This window comes from Dendrobates tinctorius, unplaced genomic scaffold (genome assembly GCF_039654945.1).
Source record: "Dendrobates tinctorius isolate UK_male_01 unplaced genomic scaffold, ASM3965494v1 ptg000270l, whole genome shotgun sequence".
Lineage (NCBI taxonomy): Eukaryota > Metazoa > Chordata > Amphibia > Anura > Dendrobatidae > Dendrobates > Dendrobates tinctorius.
Window position 1 is genome coordinate 3,330,552 of NW_027361937.1, and position 25,870 is coordinate 3,356,421.

At 43.2% G+C, this 25,870-nt stretch overlaps 1 protein-coding gene across 3 annotated transcripts in view; it reads right to left on the reverse strand.

The window, feature by feature from the left end:
- Positions 1–4,716: 4,716 nt before the first annotated feature.
- CDH22 (cadherin 22) overlaps positions 4,717–25,870 on the reverse strand; it is a 691,233-nt gene continuing 670,079 nt past the window's right edge. For 2 of the 3 annotated variants that reach the window (XM_073559369.1, XM_073559370.1), the window contains exons 8-12: positions 19,257–19,390; positions 16,658–16,779; positions 15,006–15,123; positions 12,691–12,942; positions 4,717–7,818 (exon numbers count right to left, since the gene is read on the reverse strand). In XM_073559369.1, coding sequence (XP_073415470.1) covers positions 7,307–7,818; positions 12,691–12,942; positions 15,006–15,123; positions 16,658–16,779; positions 19,257–19,390 — 1,138 coding nt within the window. In that variant the 3' untranslated portion in view covers positions 4,717–7,306. Of the gene's footprint in view, positions 7,819–12,690; positions 12,943–15,005; positions 15,124–16,657; positions 16,780–19,256; positions 19,391–25,870 lie in introns of those variants that run through there. The other variant, XM_073559371.1, reaches the window with a different exon arrangement.

A 25,870-nucleotide genomic window follows, 5' to 3' on the forward strand; every position in this document is an offset into this window, starting at 1 on the left:
CTTTACATGGAGTTAATCAGAATCAGTATAGATGGTAGCAGCTGTGGACTGACTTATTTAACCCCTTTCTGACATATGACGTACTATCCCATCCATGTGCCCTGGGCCTTAATGCCCATGGACGGGATAGTACGTCAACGCGATCAGTCATGCTCACGGGGGGATTATCACAGCTGACACCCGGCACTATGTGCCAGGAGTGGGCACTTTAACCCCTGGGACACTGCAATGAAACATAATCGCAGTGTTCCGGTGGCATAGGGAAGAATCTGGCAGGGAGGGTGCTTCCTGCGTGCTTCCCTGAGACGCTCAGAACAGCGCGATGTGATCTCGTGGTTCCGAGGGCCTCCTCCCTGCAGGCCCCAGGATCCAAGATGGCCGTGCGGTCCTTCCCGGGAGAGGAGGCGCTGAGAAGCTGAGAAGCTTCCTACACTGCCTGTCAGATCGCTGATCTGACACAGTGCTCTGCAAAGTGAAGGATCAGCGATCTGACTTTGCATAGTAATGTCCCACCCTGGGACAATGCAAAAAAGTTTAAAAAAAAATTCCTAAATAAAGAAAAAAAAATATTCCCCAATGAATACATTTCTTTATGTAAAAAAAACCCAAAACAATAAAAGTGCACATATTTAGTATCCCGGCATCTGTATCGACCCGCCCTATAAAACTGTCCCACTAGTTAACCCCTTTAGTGAACCCCTTAAAAAAAGCAAAAAAATGCTTTATCATCATACCGCTGAATAAAAAGTGGAATAACACGCCATCAAAAAGACGGATATAAATAAAGATGGTACCGCTGAAAACATCTTGTCCCGCAAAAAAATAAAAAAGTTATAGCTTGCAGAATAAAGCGATGCAAAAATAATTTACATAAAATTGTTTTTATTGTATAAAAGCGTCAAAACATAAAAAATGATATAAATGAGGAATCGCTGTAATTGTACTGACCCGAAGAATAACAGCTTTATCAGTTTTACTACACACGGAAGGTAAAAACGCCCCCCCAAAAGAAATTCATGAAATGCTGATTTGATTTTTGTTCATTATGCCTCCCAAAAATCGTAATAAAAAGCGATCAAAAAATGTCATGTGCCCGAAAATGGTACCAATAAAAACATCAACTTGTCCCACATGATGCTGTGGGCCAAAATATGGAAAAATTATAGCTCTCAAAATATAGTGATGCAAAAACTATTTTTTGCAATAAAAAGCATCTTTTAGCATGTAACATATGCCAAACATAAAAACCTGCTATAAATAGTAAATCAAACCCCCCTTTATCACCCCCTTAGTTAGGGAGAAATAATAATTATTAAAAAAATATGTATTTATTTCCATTTTCTCCATTAGGGTTAGGGCTAGGGTTAGGGCTAGGGTTAAGGCTAGGGTTAGGGTTAGGGCTGAGATTAGGGTAAGGGGTGTTTTGGGGTTAGGGTTGGAGTTAGAATTGGGGGGTTTCCACTGTTTAGGCCCATCAGGGGCTCTCCAAACAAGACATGGCATCTGATCTCAATTCCTGCCAATTCTGCTTTGAAAACGTCAAATGGTGCTCCTTCTCTTCCAAGCTCTGCCATTCGCCAAAACAGTGGTTTACTCCCACATATGGAGGTTCAAAGTTCTCACCACACATCTAGATAAGTTCCTTGGGGGGACTAGTTTCCAAAATGGGGTCACTTGTGGGAGGTTTTCACTGTTTAGGCACATTAGGTCCGATCTCAATTCCAGCCAATATTGCCTTGAAAAAGTCAAACGGTGCTCCTTCTCCCCACATATGGGGTATCAGCGTACGCAGGACAAATTGCTCAATAACTCTTGGTGTCCAATTTCTTCTGTTACCCTTTGGAAAATAAAAAATTGGGGGCAAAATATCATTTTTGTGGAAAAAAAATATAATTTTTTATTTTTATGGCTCTACGTTATAAACTTCTGTGAAGCACTTGGGGGTTCAAAGTTTTCACCACACATCTAGATAAGTTCCTTGGGGGGACTATTTTCCAAAATGTGGTCACTTGTGGGGGGTTTTCACTGTTTAGGCACATTAGGTCCAATCTCAATTCCAGCCAATATTGCGTTGAAAAAAATAAAACGGCACTCCTTCCATTTCGTGCTCTGCCATGCGCCAAAACAGTGGTTCCCCCCCACATATGGGGTATCAGCATACTCAGGAAAAATTGCACAATAAGTTTTGGGGTCCAATTTTTCCTGTTACCCTTGGGAAAATAAAAAAAATTGGACCTGAAATAATATTTTTGTACATTTTTTAAACATTCAAAAAATTCCTGTGAAGCACCTGAAGGGTTAATAAACTTCTTGAATGTGGTTTTGAGCACCTTGAGGGGTGCAGTTGTTAGAATCGTATCACTTTTGGGTATTTTCTGTCATATAGACCCCTCAAAGTGACTTCAAATGTAATGTGGTCCCTGAAAAAAAAATGGTATTGTAAAAATGAGAAATCGCTGGTTAACCAAAAAAATTGGTTACAAAATTGTGCTGATAAAGTAAACATGTGGTAAATGTTACTTATTAAGTATTTTGTGTGCCATATCTCTGTGATTTAAGGGCATGAAAATTCAAAGTTGAAAAATTGCAAAATTTTCACCAAATTTCTGTTTTTTTCACAAATAAATGCAAGTCATATCAAAGAAATTTTACCACTAACATGAAGTACAATATTTCATGAGAAAACAATGTCAGAGTCACCGGGATCCTTGGAAGCGTTCCAGATTTATTACCTCATAAAAGGACAATGGTCAGAATTGTAAAAATTGGTCCCGTCATGAACGTGCAAACCACCCTTGGGGATAAAGGGGTTAACATGAGTTTAAATTTGATTTGCTAATTCTGAACACAACCACATCTCCAATTATAGGAGTGTACTCACACTCATGCAACCAAACTATTTTAGTTTTATCTTTTTATTTTCCCACTCAAAATTATTTCAGTTTGCTTCTTAATGGGTTTGTACAGATAGGTGACATTAAAAATGGAAAAATTCTGAAATGATTATTCTTGGTATGATTTTTTTATAAGCTAAAAACCTGGCATTCTAATATGTACCATCTTCTGGCAGATTCTTCACAGTCAGATGAGTTATGAACAACAGGAAACACTAGCACTAGTAGTATTGGAATTAGAAAGGGAGTCGAATACTCTCAAAGTGTTACCTACATAAGTTAGTCTGTCCTAACTAACAGTTCCAAAAAGCTACATTAATACACAATACCAATCACCCAAACATTCATCACCGAAAATAAAAACTAGTCAACTATCGGGCACCAAAGTTCTAGTAACTCATTGATCACTAAAGACTAAAATTGCAGACTGAACACTGACTGTACCACAAAATGCTAAGAGTAATGGTACTGTCACAGTTAGCGATGTACCAGTGATCCCGACCAGTGATATGATGCGGTCAGGATCGCTGGTACATCGCTAAGTGGTCGCTAGTGAGCTGCCACACAGGCAGATCTCACCAGCGACATTGCTGGGGTCGGGGGTCGCTACTTACCTGTCACACTAGGCGATCCTGCGTCCTCCCGCCCGGCTCCATGCTCGTCGCTCGTCTCTCCACAGGAAGCGCCGCAGGAAGCTGACGACGAGAAACAGTCCTGGAGGTTCTCGCGCGATCAGCGATAACCAGCGGGGGAGCCGGTCGTAGGTAAGTATCAGACACAGCGATATCGCTAGCAATATCGCCATAACGTCACAAGTTATAGCGATATTGCTAGCGATATCGCTTAGTGTGACAGGCCCTTAAGACAATATAGACAAATTCTACTACAAAAATGACTTTTGGAATTGGCTCTTTAAATGTTGCTGGTGATCAACCTGTACGAAATACACATACTGTACATAATACATGCATATGTGTATACTTATAGCTCAAATTTTTAAATTGGAAAGATGCCACAGTCCCCCTAAAACAAAGTAGAAGAAATTGGCAAGCTTTTTGCTTTTTTATTATTTGTCTGAGCACTTCGTTTACATTACACTTATATCTAATCATAATCCTAGGAAAGACAGCTGCACATGACTTTCCCTACCTCTTTTGGGCCACACTCAAGAACAAGAGGGTCACATGTGGCCCCTGGCTATAATTTGGGCATCACTGGCATTTACTATTAACAACAACGACAGCAAAGTATAAAACACTATCAATGACCAATGACCCATCTGGATGGGTTTCTAAGTCCTAGAACATAGTTCCAAAATATCTTTAAAGAAGGTTGGAGTTCCTGTTGTACCCAAACATTGGCTAGGTGTGTAGGGTCAGTTATAGATAACTGTTGGTTTGTTACCTGCTAGTACTTTTGCTGTTCCCCTACCTTGTGACATCAGCTAGCCATCTGTCTACCAAGCTTGATTTCTTTTGACCTGTGTATAGTTACTGTATATTTGCTAGTAAGTAGAGTTGTGGTGGATATATGGAAGTCCTGGAGAGCGGCCTCTTTCCTGATGGATCTTATTTGTTTAGCAGGGCTGGTCTGAAGGCAATGTTGCAGCATTATGCACATGTTACATATGAAAAGAAGAGCCACGAATGCCAACACATAAGAGGTGGCTTTCATGGCAGGCATCTAGTAGCTTGTTCACACGGTCAATAGATCGGGTCCTACAACTTGATTTGCACCAAAGTTAGTAGTGAGTGTTACCATCTGTTACCCTTTAAGTAGATTCAATAATGTTTCTGATCACATTTAAGACACGCAATAAAAATTTAGTAGAAGAAACTTTTATTTGATCCTCTGAGGAATCATGATAAATAATGACAATCCCTCTTGGAGTTGTGGTAGTGCACTGTGTAGGCGATAGATGTAGATGACAGATCACGGGTTCAAGAGTTGATACAATGAAAGTTTATTACAATGACAGCTAATACTGCAGATACGTCCCCGTAAGGATCACTGTCAATCCTTTGACGTTACCCTGTTAGATTCAGCTGTTTTAGAGTCTGGAGTCCCAGCTGGTGATAATGGCAGCAATGAGCATCATGAGGAAGATGTTGCTTAGGAGATGAATGTGTGTAAAAAAGTTCATGTACTCCAAAAAACTCTTAAAAACAACCGTAGGAATGAACAAAATGTGAACAATTTTTACATAGTCTGAGAAAAGTGTAAACTCTCTTTATAGGTTTGATAGCTTGAAGCTATCTGATTTGGCTTCAGCTAAATCTTTTGTGAAGCTCTCAGATGTTGCAGTGTTCTGGATAGTAATGGTTATGCCTACCTTCTTTACGGCATTGCTCATTGCTTTAAGTCTTATCTGAATTGCCTTGCTTATTTCATATCATGCAACAAATTATTAATTGTGAAAAATTCATGTTTGTTGACCACTGTTACCATAAGCAGAGAAAGTAATGGCGGTCACTACTACTGCTCCTTTCTCAACTGGGGCAAAGGTCCCCTGTTCTCATGATCAGTGGAGGTTGTAGCACCCACATCCATTATACACTTATCACTTATCTTTGGAATAGGTGACAAGTATTGTTTGTGAGATAACCTCTTTAAGGCAAAAATTACCCAATATCTATCTTCTGTCATATCATAGCTATATGTCACAATATCAAATGTATGGAATGGAGTCTGTTAAATGTGACCTCCATCAGTTACTAAAACTATAGCACACACATTCCAACTGTTTAAGGGGGTTATAAGGTACTGTTTTTATTTTCCCGAGGGGGCTAAGCACTTATCAGCAGGTAGTTGCTAACAACCTGTCTGTGCTGCCCTGCAATGATCTCTCCCAGCTCAAAGCGGTTACGGATCACTCCTGCCAGCAATTCTCCTGCTTCCTGTCATGTCACATCGACAGACCAGGTCCTTTTTTTCTGTTCTGCTCTGTTGATAGGGAGTCACTGCTGATGGCATGTTGATCAGCAACTTCCTCCCTGGTGCGTTAGGGACCCGTCACACATAGCAACTCACCAGCGATCCCGACAACGATATGAACTTGTCGCTGGTGTGTCGCTACATGATTGCTGGTGAGCTGCTAAAAAGGCAGATCTCATCAGCGATCAGGACAGCGACACGCGGGTAACAAGCGACGCACGTCGCTTAGTTACCCGCAGTGTACGTTAAGATACCAGCGCGCTGGTGCAGGGAGCTGGTAACCAAGGTAAACATCGGGTCTCTAAGCGCCGCGCGGCGCTTAGAAACCCGCTGTTTACCTTGGTTACCAGCTCCCTGCACCAGCGCGCTGGTATCTAACGTACACATTGGGTTTCTAAGCTCCGCGCGGCGCTTAGAAACCCAATGTTTACCTTGGTTACCAGCTCCAGCTCGCTGATTGCTGGTCTCCCTCATGCCACATGCAGCAATGCGTGCTGGTCAGCAGGAGGCCAACGATCAAAAAAATGTCCAGACCATTCGAGCATGATCAGCGATACCCAGCAGGGGGCCGGTCGCTGATAAGTGTCACACACAGCGATATTGCTGGTGAGATTGCTGTTGCGTCACAAAACTTGTGACTCAGCAGCGATCTCGCTGTGTGTGATGGGGCTTTAGGCGTTGCTGGTTCTGATAGGACAGCTGGCTATCAATTTACATGACATTGGCAATGACACTCCAACAGAGCATAGCGGAAGAGAAGGAACTACTCTGTTGATTTGACATCACAAGAAGCAGGACAATCACTGGCAGAAACGCTCAATTAGTGATCTGAGCCCGAGAGATTGTCCCAATGCAGCACATGAAGGTGGCTAGCAATTATCTGTGGTAAGTGCTTATCAACATAGGAAAAATAAAAAAAAGTCCTGGATAACCCCTCCAAATATTTCAATCACTGAGACCTCTTATCACTCAACTATTCAATTCAATGGAGCAAACTGATTTATCAAAGCAGGGCTTCAAGGTGTTCACGCATTATTTAGAGTACTGCAACTCCTATATTCTGGAAATCAGTCTGCATTCCCAATGAGATCTAACACACATCTGTGAGATATTAGGAAATAGTTTTTGACAAAAAGTCGCCTGGAAGTTAACAAAGGAATACAAAATTGTTAGAACAATTACTTATACATTGTCATACAGTTTTGCTGGAAAAAGTACATGTGAAATGGTGTCAGAATGTGATTAGAGATTGTTTATGGACTTCTTTGATCTTGCCAGAGAAGGTAAGGAACACGAGTATCAAGGGTGGGAGAGATCTGTAAATAATCGGGCACCAGTAGAATGAAAGAATTAATGATCATAGTAGAGCAATGTCATATGGTGTTTACATATTGGTATGTAATAAATATGGAGCAAATCCGCCCCTGTAATTAGCGCATAAGGTCTTGGTACCCTGAAAATTGAGGGATTAACTTGGGCTAGGAGCTCAGGCTTTCTTCATGTCCCTTGTGTCCAGCATATAGAGCTGCCAGTTGGCGAAATCTGGGACCCCAAGAACCCAACTGAGAAAAGTCTTGTTCTGAACTCGTAGACCAACTGCTGATTGAACTGAGAGATGCAGCACTAGAGCCTGAGCCCTCAAAGGCATAAGTCTGGAAGGAATCATAAGGAGGCACTGATGAGTCCTGATCGGCGAGCCTCACTTTTCTACTGATGTAGTCTTTGAACAGTGGGAAGTCCAGTTCAGCTCCTGGAAACCACTGAGGCAAGGGGTGACGCTGAGTAGCAAGAGTACTGTCCCCTCCGGTCTCACTTCCTTCGCTGAAATTGTACAAGCTGCGCAAGGCTGACATATCATATGCCTCTGTGTCCTGTTCTCCACCTCCTTCGTCATTGTACTTGATGACGTTATCCCTCATGTCTTCATCTTCATCTGATGAAAGATGACCCTGGTGGTGTCGTTTTAAAGCCAGGATAAGAAGAATCAGCACTGTAAGCAATAAAATAAGAGAATGTTTGAATGATATAGTTAAGTAAAATATTAAAATGCAACCAACAAACCTCTACGCCCTCTGTATCCATGTAGCTTTGGAGACACCTTGCAAGGTAGGCCTTGCGAAAAAAACTTTTTGCTGAAAAAGTGCTAGATTTATCTTGCTGGTTATTCAGAATATTGTTTCAGCCTCAATAATAAAATGTTTGTGCAGTCAGCCATAAAAAACCAGAAAACAGCTTAGAATATAATAAAGTGAAAAAAGTAGTAATGAATTATTAGCTATCCCCTACCACTCCAACTTTCTACATCCACACAAGGAACTATAGATACCTGTGTGGAACCAGGAAGCAAAGTAATTGGAGAAACATTTTTGGACTATAGATATGGTAAGTATGACTCTTTTTTTAGTGTTATTTCATAACATTTTTTGCTCTTTTCAGATGTTTTAATGGCAGCAATTACTGCTTTAAACAAGGATTAAAAGGCATAGATGTGTTACATCTCCTTTCATCAACTGATACATGCATAAACGATATATACGGGAATGTTCTTTAAACTGTCGCCATTCCCTTATTTTTTGCCAAAAATATATAATTATGCCTGTGATATCTGATTACTTTCCCAATAGCCTTTTAAAATGAACCTATCACCCACCAGGATTTATCTACTGCAGATCTAGCAGTGCTGAGCTCTGTATAACCCCGCCCTCACCACTGATTGGCAGCTTTTTCTGTACACTGTGTATAGGCAGAAAGCTGCCAATCATAGGTATGGGTGGAGTTTGTTGCACAGAGCTCATGAATATGGAGGACTACATGGCAGCAGATTTGCTCGTTCTTTAGTGACAATCTCCTGCTGTTAAAACAGTGATACTATCAAAACTACAGCAAGAAGCCTAGTAAGTGACTCTGCTGAAATCAGGGTCTCTGTCTCTACATTATGCCGCTCTCTTATTAGGTGGCAAACATCAGGTGACTGACATCATACAGCCAGTCAATGATACACGCTGGCCTTAGATCGGGCACCATGTATTATACGTCAGGTTCCATGACAGCTTATACAATTAAGAGCGAGTACATTTAACTCGGTTTGCTATTCTTTATTTCAGTGCTCTCAGTTATTTCTCCGTACTATAATAATAGCTAAGCATTTTCAATGAGCGCTGTTTTAGGACCAGGAGACAGAGTTACCTTTCCAATGACTGACACTCCATCACCACTGTTTCCATGACAATCTGCAGCCATTTTTTGCCTGGCTCCCACAATGGTGTGTTGTTTCCTCCACTTCTCACTGACATACAGTATAACAGCTCCAGCCAGGGAAATGTCAGCAGAGGAGGAACATGGGATTGGAAAGGTGAACATACTTTTATTGTGCTATTTAGACATTTCCTTCACAAGTAAATCCCTTAAAACATATCACAATTTCCTAGTAAAAGTTAAGACTTGCTTTTAGTAATGCCTCTGAACACCCCATACTCTTCCTTCTCCGTAGAGCATGGTAGAGTCCAGCAAGTTGTGAAAAAAATTGCTATTTTCAGCTGTGTCATAATGCTGGGATAAGAGAACTTCAGGTTGTGGAGAGTTGCACTGTTAAAGGGGTTTCCTTCTTATCCTCAAAAGCTTTAATAATAAAGTAGATACTCATCCACCCCGGGACAAGTGTCGACTCTCCGCCACCGCTGTGGTCTTTCTTTTTTGTCTGCAGTTATGATCTCACACCGACAATTTGTGACACCACTGCAGCCAATCACAGAGCTCATGCCGTCTACATTGACAGCCGCTGATCTCAGTGATTGCCTGCAGTGGTGATGTGCGCTGATGTCGTGACGTCAACACCGCAGCCAAAATACAGATACTGGAGCAGTGGTGGAGGGTATTATTTGTTCTTTGTTATTTTACAAGTATAAAAGCATTTGGGGACCAGTTTTTTTAAAGTGAAAACCCCTTTAAGTAATATTGATTTGCCAACTGTTAGCTAACTATATGTATTACTAGAGGTATGCTATAGTGTGCAAAGTCAGAAATACTCAATTATTGGATCATTTGTCACCATGTATAGATAAAGGACTAAGTATCTCTGTGATTAAAAATGTGAATAAATAGCCTGCTTCATCCCATTTTTAATATGAGAAAAATCGAAATATTGTTTTATATTTTGGAAGTATCGGTGATATCCCTTTATTGAGTGATAGTGCTACACTTAGGACCTATCATACAATACTGAGTCATGATTCTAGGTGTCCAGTATGTCTGCGGAGTACAGTAGATTTAATGCATCTCTTATGGAGTTGCCCCAAGCTAAATTGGTTTTGGATTGTGGTAATAGACAAAATAAATTCAGACTTTTCTGCTGAAATGACTCCTGATCCATTGCTATGTTTTGGATTGTCTGGATGAGATGCAGGGTGATGAGTTTCTGTAGCTGGCAGTCTCCCAATCACTATAGATAGCTAGAAAATCTATAGCCTCTAAATAAATGTCCTCTTATCTTTTAATAGTAGCCAAATGGGTGAATGTTGTAAATCACATTTCCTGACTTGAGAAGCCGATGTACCAGCACAGACCTTACAGAACCGAAGGTAGACTTTTGTATAACCCATAAATGCGTTTCGAGATCTTACACTTGGCCTACGTTGGGAATTTTCCTATCAGATTGTCAGGGTTAATGTTTCCTAACTGTGTTTTTTATTGTAACCCTCTTCTCCAAATGAGGGTCCTCTAATAGCCAGCTGATTACTCAAAACATCAGTTATCAAGGCATGGGCATACCCTTGATCAAAACTAGGGGGGCAAGCCATGGTCGTTCAGGTTGTAAAATTTTAGAATGAAAAAGGTGAATGAAACTGCTCCATCCAGTATAATGAGCCCCATACCTGTATATACATCATCACCAGCCCGAGCACTGTGAGCCCAGCATCACCTGTATATACATCATCACCAGCCCTAGCCCACTGAGCAAAGCACCACCTGTATATACATCATCACCAGTCCCAGCCCACTGAGCCCAGCACCACCTGTATATACATCATCACCAGCCCCAGCTCACTGAACCCAGAACCACCTGTAAATATCATCACTAGCCCCAGCCACAGCCAGCCCCCAGCTCCTGTATATACATCAGCAACAGCCAGCCCCAAGCCCCTGTATATACATCAACCACAGCCAGCCCCTGTGTATACATAAGCTCAGCCACAGCCAGCCTCTGTATATACATCAGCCCAGCCACAGCCAGCCCCTGTATATACATCAGCCCAGCCACAGCCAGTCCCTGTATATACATCAGCCCAGCCACAGCCAGTCGCTGTATATACCTCAGCCCAGCCACAGCCAGCCCCTGTATATACAGCCCAGCCACAGTCAGCCCCTGTATATACTTCAGCCACAGCCAGCCCCCAGCCCCTGAATATACATCAGCCACATCCAGTCCCCAGCCCCTGTATATACATCAGCCCAGCCATAGCCAGCCCCTTTATATACATTAGCCCAGCCACAGCCAGCCCCCAGCCCCTGTATATACATCAGCCCAGCCACAAACAGCACCCAGCCCCTGTATATACATCAGCCCAGCCAGCCCCCAGCCCCTGTATATACATCAGCCACAGCCAGCCCCTGTGTATACATCAGTCCAGCCACAGCCAGCCCCTGCATATACAGCAGCCCAGCCATGGCCAGCCCCTGTATATACATCAGCCCAGCCACTGTATATACATCAGCCCAGCCACAGCGAGTCCCTGTATATACATCAGCCCAGACACTGCCAGCCCCTGTATATACATCAGCCACAGCCATCCCCCAGCCCCTGTATATACATCAGCCACAGCCATCCCCCAGTCCCTGTATATACATCAGCCACAGCCAGCCCCAAGCCCCTGTATATACATCAGCTCAGCCACAGTCAGCCCCTCGCCCCTGTAAATACATCAGCCCAGCCACAGCCAGCCCCCAGCCCCTATATATACATCAGCCACAGCCAGCCCCAAGCCCCTGTATATACATCAGCTCAGCCACAGTCAGTCTCTCGCCCCTGTAAATACATCAGCCCAGCCACAGACAGCACCCAGCCCCAATATACAGCATACATCAGCCCAGCCCCTGTAAATACATCAGCCAAGCCAGCACTCACTCACCCAGACCCAGCGTGACGTCACTGACTGAATAGAATAACAGCGATTGCCTCAAGAGCATGTGGGTACTAAGAGCTCCTCCGGATGCCTGACCTGATACCTTCAGTGGCACACTGCAGCCAGGGGCAGAGGACAGGGAGAGCAGAGCGCTCTCTCGCTGCCCACAAAGAACGTCCTGATGTTCAATGTTAGGCGTTCTTAACCCCTATTTGCAGGGCACCCGGCTACTGACTGCGCAAGCGCGCACCTGTAAAGCCGCCATACCCGAAGATTTAAAGGGCCGGCGGCAGGAAAAACAGGTGGCCTCATCATGATAGGTGAGCATCCCTGCTTCTAGGGGGGGCAGATGCCCCCCCCACAGTGGGTACGCCCATGTATCAAGGAGGAAAGCTATGAAAGGCTATATATTTTGCAGATGCAGAAGACATGTGGTGTTACATGGTTGTTCTTAGTTCTCCAAAATCAGAGCCCTTCTTTGCAGCAGTACTCTACTTTGGCTATTAGAGAGATCTTTTAAGTCAGTTACTCCATCTGTGAAACCAATATGTCCAAATAATGCATATGGGTTTGGGCAGGCGTACAATGGGGAGCAATGGTTATTTTTTTTTTATAAAACACTGGTAAAAATAATTTATAGTTATGCTTGAATTTGGATATAATATGAATTTGGAAAAATATGATGAAGTAAGGTAGATGTGAAGTTGGAATATACAAAGGTAATATAAACATTTGTAACTTACCTACAAGTATGAGAACACAGACCAACAAGGCAATAAGCGCTCCCGGGCTCAGACTTCCAGCCATCACATAGGCAGTTGTGTTACATGACTGCACCGCACCTGTGCTGTCACACCCACACACCCGAATGGTAAGAGTTCCCGTGCTACTCAAAGCTGGAGTACCTCCATCCACAACCAGTATCGGCAAGATAAACATATCCTGCTCTCTTCTATCAAATGGCATTCGATGTGTATGTACGGATGCTGTGTTATCTGTAATGTAGAAAATACATGTTATTGGTTGGACATAAAAAACAGCTCATGCAATTAGGTAACCTTTAACCCTCTTTCTTTGTAAGACTCAAGAGATAACCCAGCTGAGAGATAACCCTGCTTAAAAAGGACTTGTTGCTGTAAAAAATTGAGATAAATACCTTGTAAAAAATCTCTGAACTCTCCTGATTCTGACACTCTCTTCCATTTTGCGCTGCATCACTTAATTGCAGAGATATTCACATTTGTTATTTTTGTAGCACAGTATGTGAAATCTCTGCTTGTAGTTCAACTATGTATTTCTTCAGAGTCACTTCTTGGGGCGTGTGCTTTAACTCATCCCTCCAAAATGCTGCCAATCACAGCTCTACACCTTCTAAGCCCGATAGAGTGCTAGATCAAGCTGCTAAGCTGTGCTTGACAGAATCTGGGAGGGAGAGATGACAGCGTACACTCCCAGAGACGAAGAAATGCCCAGTTGAACTACCAGCAGAGTGTTCACGGTGTTCAAAACATAACAAACGTAAATATCTCTGCAATTAAATGATGCAACGCGGAATAGAAAAGAGCATCAAAATCAGGGGAGCTTTGCGATATTTGTAAGGTACTTAACTACATTTTTCTGAGTCCTCTTTAGTGTTATTTGAAAAGGCTTTGATTTCTAATCACTTAAAACTTTTTGTAAAACAGATTGGCCTAGTAAGAATAATGGTAGAAGCATTTCTTTAGCTGAACTTTATAAATTGTGATTTGATTTTAGGAGCCCAATTATGGAGAACTATACAAAATGATCTCTATTGGTGTTGGGAAAAATTAAATAATTCCAGGAATTGGTCTTAAAACAATATCCAGCATTGATCAATACCTGGATCTCCAATCCACTAAAAGAGACTTAGGTCACTGTAGGATCCTATGGTAATCTAGATCTTGTTCAGTACAACTGAGAGAGAACCATTGTTTGCTCCTGTAATATTGCCACCTGAAAGCCGCCTTAGGCCAGTTGTGCACATCCAACATCAAGTCCAACATTTATAGTCTGAATACAGACCTTGACCAATGCCGACATTGTGGTTTGTCAAGAGGAATGTCGTATGTGTGAAAGCAGCCTTACTTAATAGAAGATGCACAGATGTAACTAATGGAACATTAGAATTACAGCACAACATAGATCACTTGTAACTTGTCAAATATAGACCTGGAGGTATTCGCATATGTATAGAGAAAAACATGCAATACATAGAACTCTCAGGACAGAATTTAGTAAGGGTTAAATATACAATTATAAATACAGTATATATGATTAAGAAATATTGAGACAGTGAGGCAGGAATGCATATACACAGGTAGCAAGTAGGAGAGTAAGAAAATGAAATGAAGCTTTTTGTTGTTATATATAAGTAAAGTCCTACTGACAAGTCACATAATATTGGCTACTCAGCCAGGGATGGCAGTAAACATAAATGTGGCTATCTTAGAAAGCTAAAAAAGATCTCAAACCTGACAGAAGTTATGGGACCAAAATTTAATTTATAAAAAAAATAATTAATTTAATTTATTTACAATTAACTATATTAAAAGGAGTTATTATTGACAATGACCTGACTTTCTATGCTCTGAAATAGTATTTGAAGCTGGGAAATGTTAGTGAGTAAAGGTAAGGGCTTATATACATTGCAAAGCTATGTGCACTAACCCTATATGGTGGCAAACCATAAAATCTTAACCCTATGGACTTGTGTCATAGACCTGTAGGCTTTACCAAATGGTTGTCTGTAGGCATCATACCATTCTCCGAGTTACATTATGGATCCTTAGGGAATTATAGGCTTTATAATGGATCCATAATAAAGCTAAGGTCACGAACCTTAAAAACTGTTGGCAGCTTTGGTAAGAGTGGTGTAAAAACTGGGCTATCTAACACTGATCACATAAACATCATGAAGAATAATGTTACATGAAACAATGCAAACAAACTGATGGCATTTGTAAGAAAGTGAATGGATGGATATCATGGCTGGCATGATTAAAGTAGATATATGGTAGGTGACCAGCGCATGGCTCACCCTTGACATTGAGCAGAGTAAAGTGATGTTCGGCGCTGGGTTCTGGAGCAAGTCTGAAGTAGAATCGATGCCCCCCCATTGGCTCATCTCGATCCACCACACTGATGGTCTGAATCAGCTACAGCAAAGGGAGCACAGATTATTTGTTCAAGGTCGGTAAGGATGTATAATACATGTTTCAATACAAAGGAGAAATGCAAGTTTTCTAATAAGGTCATTTACTTTTAGAATCAAAATGCATAAATTATTTGGTGCTAGTTAAAATAGCCAATATACTGCCCAATTTACTGATGTCTGATCTCATGTATACTGTGCCTTGGTTGTCTAAGGAGAACTCATGCTCTCAACCAACATCAGCACTGTGTCAATCCAAGAGCTGAAGGAGTATCTTAGAATACTGAAGCAAAATGTGCCTAGGGTACAAAGGCATAACTATAGTGAGTGGGAGCATTGGTTACAGTTGCACCCAGGCCCTGGATCCTTGTGAGGGACCCAAAAGGTTCTTTTGGCCCAAATCAGAGTCCACTACTATTAAGGACCAATGATAGTTGGGGGCTCTGTTATAGAATGCACTGCATAAGGGTCAACAAGATTCAAGTTACCCCACTGTCTGTGTTGCCTAAGAATATGGTTGCCATTTTAAAGAAATAGAGAGGAAATGGCAATCGGACAACCCATGCCAGAAACAGTAAAAACGAGGGCACCAGGTATGTCAATTATACAATCTGCATTTCATTGTGCAATTTTTATGAACTGTTGGGTCACTTTAATTGTGTTATATCTTGCCTTTAAAGAGGACTTGTCACCAGGTCAAAAGTGACCAGTTTTCCTCTTATTTTATTCCCTCCACAGCTCCTCTGATTCATCCATTTTCTTTTTAAATTCCCCATAAGGTTCCAGAGATATAGGCTTTTTTTTACTGCTAATTTTATGGTCTTTATTAAGGGGGCATGGCTCACATGATTCTTTGGGGGAGCGCATCTTTAGGCTGCTCTGCATTATTTTTCTGTGAGCAACTCTCCTTTGATAAAACCATCAAAAATGGCACTGGATAAACATGACCATATCTCTGTGGTCATATGGTGGATTAAAAAACCAACAAAACAAAAAAAGAATAATCAGTGGAGCAATGGAAATAAATTAAGAGGAAAAACTGGCATCTTTTGACCAGGTCAAAATGACCACCTAGAAATACGAAATTAAAACATTTTTACTTGGTTCCATTCATTTATTAGAAGTCAGGCAGAAAAAGCGATAAAATACTTTATAGCATTTTACAGAGACTAGGCATGAAGCACAAATAAAAAGGCAAAAATCTGGTTAGTATACAGGTTATATTGGCTAGATATAATCTTCTGCTGACATTATTGGTATTTGGTGCTGACATAAAAAAGACAGTCTAATGTGTCACAACAGTGAGTAGAGGAAAGCTTCTAGTATGGCTTGGGGATCTCACAGAATGCACTATTATAATATAGTTTTATTCACCATAAAAAAAAAGTATTTCATGAGAAGTTTTCCCGTTCTTCATAGTAATAGGGGTGTGCAAGGTTAGATATCAGCAGATTGGTAGAAGTGATGATTTAAGGAACAAAAAATATCTCATAGACCCTTTATTTACTTCTATATAGGGATAAATGACAGAACATTACCTGTCCTGGAAGAGCATCTTCACACACAGAAGATTCATGGGGTGAAGCTAGCTCTGGAGGATTGTCATTTACATCCAGGATGCGTATCCTCAGAGACAGGATGGAAACTTTCTCAGGGTCATCTGAGAAAACAGATTTTTTTTAAAACAAAGACATTATATAAACTTATATAAAACAATATGCTACAACACATCTAATAATATTATCCAAAAACCATTAAAATGTGAATCCGTGAAATACTAAATGATATATTAGCAATGGAGAAAATGCAAGCACAAAGTGTAAGTTAGCCTCGAACTTAGGCCAAGGTCTTTGTGTGTGTAATGAGAGAAACTCGCGTGACTCTCTCACATCAATACCCGGAACTGCCACCGGCACTGGGACTGGAGTGTGCGGCTGCATGTCTTCCTGTCGCTGAACGCTCCGACCCGAACTGCCACCGGCACTCGGACTGGAGTGTGCGGCTGCATGTCTTCCTATGTCGCTGAACGCTCCGACCCGAACTGCCAGCGGCAGTGGGTATTGATGCGAGAGACTCGCACGAGTTTCTCGCATTACACACGCAAATGTGACCCCGGCCTTAATGTACAAAATGTATCCTTTTCTGACAAATTTTCATCAATGCAATTTTTTCCCCAACCTTTCACGAGCCATAACTTTTTTTTATTTTTACGTCAACATACCCATAGGAAGGCTTGTTCTTTGTAGAATGAGTTGTAGTTATAAATGACACCATTCGCTTTATCATATAAAGTATTGAAAAATGAGAATAATAATACAAGTGGGTTGAATTGGTGAAAAGATCGCAATGCTGACATTGTTTTATGATTTTAGTTTTTTTGGCATTTATTGACCTGACTACAAATCTTCAATTCACACAAACAGGACCCAATGGATTCATCATAGAGTCAGGAGCTAGGAATACTGTATAAAAATATACAAAAAGCTCTCTAATATGCCAAAAATAAATAAATATTAGCAACTCCATAGTTTGTGCACTTACAAAGAAAACAAAACAGAATATTGTTGCGCACACAGGTGGTGCACATGGTTTCGTGGACCCACTGTGCCACGGGCCCAGGCTTACCTAGAAGGAGTGCGCAAAGCAGCTACCAGGTGTTCTTTGGAGCTCCTGATGGTGAGGTCAGGCTTGACTGCAGTTAGCCACCGGGTACCACTCCTAGGCAGTTCCTGGTACTGCAGTTGCTGGCCACAGGGGTCAGTTAAGCAGACATGGATATGGACTTAGACTCTAATAGATTCTAGGTCCTCTGCAGAACGGTTACTGACACGGAGAGACAGGACTGATTCAGATAATGCCTGAGCGACTTCAGGATACAGATGCTGCCGATGCTGCTGCAATGTTTGGAGACTGGTTGTAGCAGTCCGGATATATAGGATACTCAAAGGTCTTAGATATAGATTCAGGGACTGGTAGCACATGGACCAGGGGATGAGGTTCTGGCACCGGCCGCATTAGGACCAGCGACTTTGGGTTCAGGACTAGCCGGACCAGGACCAGGGACTTCAGGTTCAGGACACTGGCTGTACCAGGATCAGGGACTTCGGGTTCAGGACACAATCCACACTGGGACCAGGGGACTTAAATTTAGTGGTAGAACACCATACTACCTAATAACAATGTGTTGCTTGCCACTCCTCTAATGGTGAGGGTGCCTTTTAAACAAGATGCCTCCCAGATACCTTTTAAACAGATGCCCAATACATGTGACTACTACATAATTCTTCATTTCTGTAAAATTACATCAACACCAAACTTGTATAGCTTTTTTTTTTAGTGGGTAAAAAATTCAGAAAGTTTTTTTTTTGTGTCAACATTTTCTGATGTTCACAGCTTTTGCTTTTCTGTCGATGATTTATTTTTTATTGTGATTTTTGGAGGAGGTGTGACTGAAAATGGCAATTTTGCAGTTTCATTTTTTTTTCTTTATATTTTCATAGAACGCCACTAACCACCCAGGGTGGGGACGAAAGTGCTAGAGGTGTGCACGACGTTGCACTGGTGGTTACTGCTACCTGGCGCGGTACAACAGTGCCCTGAGCAGGGAGGCACAGTTGGACGCTAGATAGTGCAGAGGACTAGGATGCACTGTGGTGTATAGCTTAGCCACTGACAGGCGCTGACTCTAACCACTAAGCCCTAACAACAGTCACAACCAAGGGTAGGGGTTTCATAATTTTTTTGCCCTAGTCGGACCAGTTTCATCTGAAACAAATTTTGTTTCATGAAACCCGCTCAACTCTACTCACAGCGACCGGCATCGGAGAATCCCCAGAGCTTGCAGTGCGCATGATGTGAGAATTCAAAAGTCAGCAGTCACATAGAGTGACTGTAGACTTGTGCCCTAAGGCTGGACATCCCGTTTAATATATTGTAAAGGATGTATGATAGCTTCTCACAACACCACTTGAAAAGAAAAAATATTGGGGTGCACTCAAAGAATGACTTCCCTAACTGATGAGTGATTGACATGACACCTGAGAGTGAGGTGCCTGCAGCTAATAATATATTTGCTGATGGAAATTGGAAAATAAAAAGTGATATGAGCTTAACAAATAATTATTGACTTGCGCTAACCTGCTTCCTTTGCCTGCACCGTCAAATTGTGCCATCCAGAGGTTTCACGGTCCAGGGCTTTGGTTATCCTCATCTCACCAGACTCTTCATCAATTTCAAAAATCCCATCATCAGTTGTTTTTTCTAGTGTGTATCTGGGTGACAGTGCCAAACAGATATGAAGTGAGAAGATCAGAAGTAAGACATGGAATAAGAAGTAGGCAGAAGGAAGGGGTAGCATACATGAAATCTTACTGTGAGTTACATCAGCAATATTCACATCCTCACTCTATTACATATAACTGTAGTGCTACATAACCGGCAGCTTTACTGACTTGGGTCTATGTGCCAACACTACGGTGATTGTATTGGAAATCATATTGATTTTCACTCAGCTTTTCTAGCAACAGATACAAATGCAGCAAAGATTTTGTCATGACTCACAATGCAACATTTTGATAACTTGTCGCCAAAGGTTATCTCACTGGAGAGGATTAAAGGGAACTGTTGAGATGCAACCCTGATGCCTCCAATTGTCAGGAAAATTATGCAATTGACTGACAAGTGATGGACGAGGCCAAAGCACTCCTTAGAACAGCTTCTTAGAGCAACTGACAGAACCACAGAGTACTGTGTCTTCCAGAACTGACAAATGACAAAGCCCCAAAGTCTGATTTTTAATTAGATCAAGGTTAAGCCCACATACCTCCGGAGGGCTCATTTGGGTGGCTGGTTGTGAGATATGCTAGGTCTTTAGAAGACTATGAGATCCCCAGTTTTCAGAATATATTTGCACTTGGAAGTCAGGCAGGAGATATTGATGTCATGTTTCCTATCACAATTCTAACTTTTCTATACAGATGAAACATGTCATGGATAGCATCATCCATCTGACCAATCTCAAGTTCTCTCTGGAGAGTTTTGTATTTTTCTCTATGACAGGAACCTGTCAGGCAATTGATGTAGCCAAAACCTCAGCCTTTCTGTATGACTGCAACCAGGTACCGTTAGGTCCATATATATTTGGACAGAGACAACATTTTTCTAATTTTGGTTCTAGACATTACCACAATGAATTTTAAACAAAACAATTCAGATGCAGTTGAAGTTCAGACTTTCAGCTTTCATTTGAGGGTATCCACATTAAAATTGGATAAAGGGTTTAGGAGTTTCAGCTCCTTAACATGTGCCACCCTGAAAGCTGAAAGTCTGAACTTCAACTGCATCTGAATTATTTTGTTTAAAATTCATTGTGGTAATGTCTAGAACCAAAATTAGAAAAATGTTGTCTCTGTCCAAATATATATGGACCTAACTGTATATGATTCTCTGAAAGTCTCTTGCTGGGGACCATTGCAGGAGGCCAGAATAGTCTGACTCCTCCCCCGGCGACTATTCCAAATACTGCTGCAGGTGTTTGACAGGTCTCTCCCTATATAAGTGAGATGGAGAGACCTGTAAATCAATTATCTATGTGGGTTCAATCGTGCATCCAGGCTGTGATTCATGCTGATGAGATAGGGGAAATTAACATTGCACAAACCATTGACGTATGTCAAGTTAGGTTTCAAATTACACTTCTTGTCATGATATCTCTGCGCTATAACATTTCAGTCAATGTAACTGTAACTATTTTTAGTCATTACAATTTACTAGAGTAGAATTTCTAACCTTGTCATAGAGTGAGTCACAGACATCAATAGGAAATACTCATCTATTGTAAAATTCTATCTAGGATTTAACATGTTTGCTTATATGATGTCATCATATTCCACAGTGCTTTATAGACAATATTAGTACAGTCCACATTTGGGTTCACAATATAAATTCCCTATTAGTAGTGCTGAGCATTCCGATACCGCAAATATCGGGTATCGGCCGATATTCGCGGTATCGGAATTCCGATACTGAGTTCCGATACTTTTTGCATATCCAATACCGGAATCGGAAGTTCCCATAATGCTATGAGCCAGTTTGATTTGATTCAGCCAATGAGGAATCCTAAGAAGTGTGGGCACATCCTGTTAGGCATGTAGGCATGTTAACTAATGGCATGGCTGTGATTTGCTGCTGAAATGATGTCATGATGCACTATAAAAGCCGCCGCCGCCATTTTGGGTTCACTCTGCTGTGAGTTCAGTTAGGGACAGGACGCTGCTCTTGTGACTCTGAGGGACAGTTAGAAATATCGATTTGCTAGATTGTGCTTTACCCAGACTAGTTTAGCAACCCCTGTGAGAAGCTTTCTTTTGCCTTGCAGCGCTGTTCACAGCTGTCTGCAAGGCCTGTGTGAGTGCAGCTCATGCTGTAGTGTGTTCTGCAGCCACCTCTGGTTGTAGGCCGCTCAGCATGCGTCACTGCCTCATAGATATTTATTTTTGTTTTATTGCTTCTCATTTTTCATTAATTCTCCTATTAGTGTGCATCCATCCGTATCCATCTACATTGGTTGCAAACACTATACAGGAGTAGACAGCGGAGCCTTTCTGCAGCCTTTCAGTGCTAGTGCACAGTTCTCTGCAATGTTCACGGCTGTCTGTGAGGTCTCTGTGTGTGAGTGCAGCTCACGCTGTAGTGTGTTCTGCAGCCACCTCTGGTTGTAGTCCGCTCAGTGTGCGTCACTGCCTCATACATTGTCCTTTTTTGCTGTAGTGCTGCTTATTTTTCCTGAATTTCTCCTATTAGTGTGCTTCCATCTGTATCCAGCTAGATTGGTTGCAAACACTATATAGGAGTAGATAGAGGAGCCTTTTTTCTGGCTTGTGCCCTGCAGCCCCAGCCAGATTAGTATTAGCCTATTTTTTGGAGCCTCATCTATTGCATTGTAGGTTACCTTCCTGCATTGTAATAGCACCAAAAAGTTTGTGATACTATCGCTTTTACATCTTTGGTCACATGCTTTTTGTTTTTTTGAAAAAAACACGTAAATAAAGTTCACCAAACACTCCACTTGACAGTTGTGTAGGCCACATTAGCTCCTATTAAAGTGTAGTCCACACACTTTATAAAATTAGTGTTTCTTATACCTGTTAGCTGCTGTTAAGGAATAAGCACACTAAGCCCCCCTTAGTACTTTTCTGCCTATCTTTATCAGTCTACCAAGATGAAGAAGGCAGGGAGTAAGGCACGTGGTCGTGGGCGTGGAGTTTCAGCAGGGAGAGGAAGTGGGGATCCTGTGCCTGCTGCAGGCACCAGTGACTCAGCATCCCCCAGTTTTACCAGGGAACAGTCCTTTATGCGCAGCTTTGTAGGACCTCGCCGTACCCACTGCTGCGGGACAAACAAATTGAAGCCGTTGTCGGATGGATGGCAGCTAACGCATCGACTTCAACTACTTCCACATCCTCTCAGGGCCAGGGCACTGAAGAGCAACCATCTGTCTCTTCACCACCTGCCAAATTGCCCAGGCAGTCAGAGAGCCCTGGACAGGAGCCATCTCTACTTCTGTTCTCTGAATCTCTTGGCTTGGAAACAGGGGGCCAGCCAAGCAGCATTCTAGAATGTGAAGAAGAGGGAGTATGCAGTGATGCGCTACTGCTTTGTCCCCCTGAATCTGAAGAGGCGGGTGGGCCAGTGCCTATGGTCAGCACACTTCAGTACGCATCAGATGTACGTACTGTGCTGGTGAGACTACCCAGGAGAAGCAGGTGTTTGAAGAGGGGAGTGTAGATGATGAGGTCCTTGACCCATCATGGCGTGAAGAACAGGAAGGTGGTGGGAGCAGCTCTGAGGAAGAGATTCCCCTAATGGCCAAAACAGGAGGGAGAGGGAGGGGGCAGACTTGGTTGCCTGTAGTCTCCACTTACCACCCATTAGGAGCATTCCTCTTCCAAAACCCAAAACGGGCGCTCACAGGACTTGCAGTGCGTGGTCCTTTTTTGACACAGTTGCAGATGACATTTGCTTTGTCAAATGCAAGCTGTGTCATCAGAAAGTCAAAAGAAGGAAAAGTGTCAGCAACCTCAATACCACAAATAAGTGGAAACATGTGCGGACCAAGCACGTGGTGGAGTTACAAAGACACACTGAAGACGTAGGCCAACCTACAGCACCACCTACCACCTCTTCAGCTCGTGTTGTAGCCTCTTCCTCCAGCTCACAAACAGCTGGTTCGGCTTCCTCACAGGATCACCATGGAAGAACCTCTGGCACTGTTGTCCAGAGACCCAGTGACATTCCACCCACAGCACCACGTTCCCGTTCATCCTCACACTCCCAGGCCACTCTACAGCCATCGGTAGCACAAGAATGGGAGAAAAGGCGGCCATACTCGGCAAGCCATCCCCGAGCACAGGCTCTGAATGCTGGCATTGCCAAACTACTGGCCCTTGAAATGCTCTCATTCAGGCTGGTGGAGACTGACACCTTCCGGAACTTCATGGCATTGGCATTCCCACAATACAGCGTGCCCAGCCGCTTTTATTTCAGCAGGCAAGCCGTCCCTGCCCTGCAAAAGCATGTGGAGGGAAAAATTAAACATGCGCTACTAAACGCCGTCAGTAGCAAGGTCCACCTGACCACCGATGTGTGGACCAGTAACCATGGACAGGGACGATACCTTTCCCTCACTGCCCATTGGGTCAATGTTGTGGAGCTGGGTACAGATCTTGAGAGTGGCGCTGTACGTGTTCTGCCAACTCCAAGGATTGCAGGAATCCAGTCTGTACACATTGACTCCTCCTCATACTCCAGTTCCTCAGAATCAGCGTGCAGGAGCCGTCACGGTCTATCTCCACATGGACCCGTGAACGCTTACCTGTTACGACCGATATGAGCACAGCCGTGGCCAAACGTCAACAGGCTGTACTGAAATTAATTTCTTTGGGGAATCGAAGCCACACAGCGCAGGAGCTCTGGAATGCCATCAAGCAGGAGAGCGACATGTGGTTTGTGCCAGCGAATCTCCAGCCAGGCATGGTAGTGTGTGACAATGGCCGAAATCTGGTGTCAGCTCTGGGCCTAGGCAACCTCACTCACATCCCATGTCTGGCACATGTGCTGAACTTGGTCGTGCAGAGCTTTCTGAGGGACTATCCAGATCTTGATGCACTGCTGCACAAGGTCCGCATAGAGTGCGCTCACTTGCGGCATTCCAGCATGGCAAGATCGCGCATTGCTGCTCTGCAGCGCCGATTCCGCCTTCCAGAACATCGCATCATATGTGACCTACCCACCAGGTAGAATTCAACGTTACATATGTTGGGGCGGTTGTGTAAGCAGCAGGCAGCAGTAATGGAGTACCAGCTGCATCAGGCGCAAACAAGTCGCACTGCGCGCCGTTCACACTTCACCACCACTGAGTGGGCCTCTATGAAGGACATCTGCCACTAAGGGAGGAGGTTTTGGAAGAGGTGGAGGATGAGGAGTCACAAATGCCATCTGCTTCTGGATGGTCTGCGCAACGTGGTTCCTCACAAAGGCCTAGGCAGGGGACACTTTGTGAGGAGGATGAGGAGGAGTCAATGGAAGAGGAAGACATCTCTCCAGAGGAGGAAGGTACACAATGCTCTAGTAGTCAGTATGTAGAGCGAGGGTGGGGTGATGCAGAGCAGGCAGAGATGACGCCTCAAGCAGGGGACAGCGTTTCTTGGCCAGTTGGGAGTCTGCAGCACATGGTTGATTTCATGCTGCAGTGCCTGAGAAACGACCGCCGCATCGCCCACATTCTCAACATGGCTGATTATTGGGTGTACAGATCCTCGCTTCTGGGACAACGTACAAAGCCTCATAACACCGTTGAACCGGGAGCGTAAAATGCGGGAGTACCAAGACACACTGGTGCATTCCATCGTGTTCTCCATTCCACCCGAGAGCAGTGCTGCTAGTGCTTTACAAAGCAGCTCTGTGCATCGAGGCAGTGGAGGAAGCTCTGCACAAAGAGGGGGCAGAAGCAGTGCCTCAGCACAAGGCAAGACCAGTATGGCCAAAATGTGGCAAAGTCTTGTGTGCCCACCACAAATGTCTACACCATCACAGACGGCTCCAGTCAGCAGGAGGCAACGTTTCCGTCAGATGGTGACAGACTACATGTCTTGCCCTCTCTATGTACTCCCAGACGGCTCTTCCCCCTTCAAGTTTTGGGTCTCTAAGCTGGATACCTGGCCAGAGCTTAGCCAGTATGCATTGGAGGTGCTGGTTTGCCCTGCTGCTAGTGTATTATCGGAACGCGTCTTTAGTGCCGCAGGTGGTGTACTAACGGACCGTCGCACGCGACTAACCTCCGATAACGTTGACCGGCTTACTTTTCTGAAAATGGACAAGGCCTGGATCTCGCCTGAATTTGCCAGTCCTCTTCCAGATTAAATAATTGGTTGGCAACAGTATCCAGGTCTCCTGTTGTGTTCATGTTTCTACCACCTGAACTGTAATCCCTGGGCTCCAACATGACCAGTTGCTGCTCAGAAGTGCCGTCTGCACAGAAAAAAACACCACCTCCTGTGTTAGTGGAGTTCAGTAACGTCAGCTGCTCCCCTGCTGTGTGTCCGGCAATATCTCCTGCTCCCTCCACATTCAAACTACATCAGATTTTAACCTTGCTCCAAGTAGGCCTCAGCCTACACCATGATTGATCCTGGGCTCCAACACCGCCAGTTGTTGCTCAGAAGTGCCGTCTGCACAGAGAAAAACACTAGCTC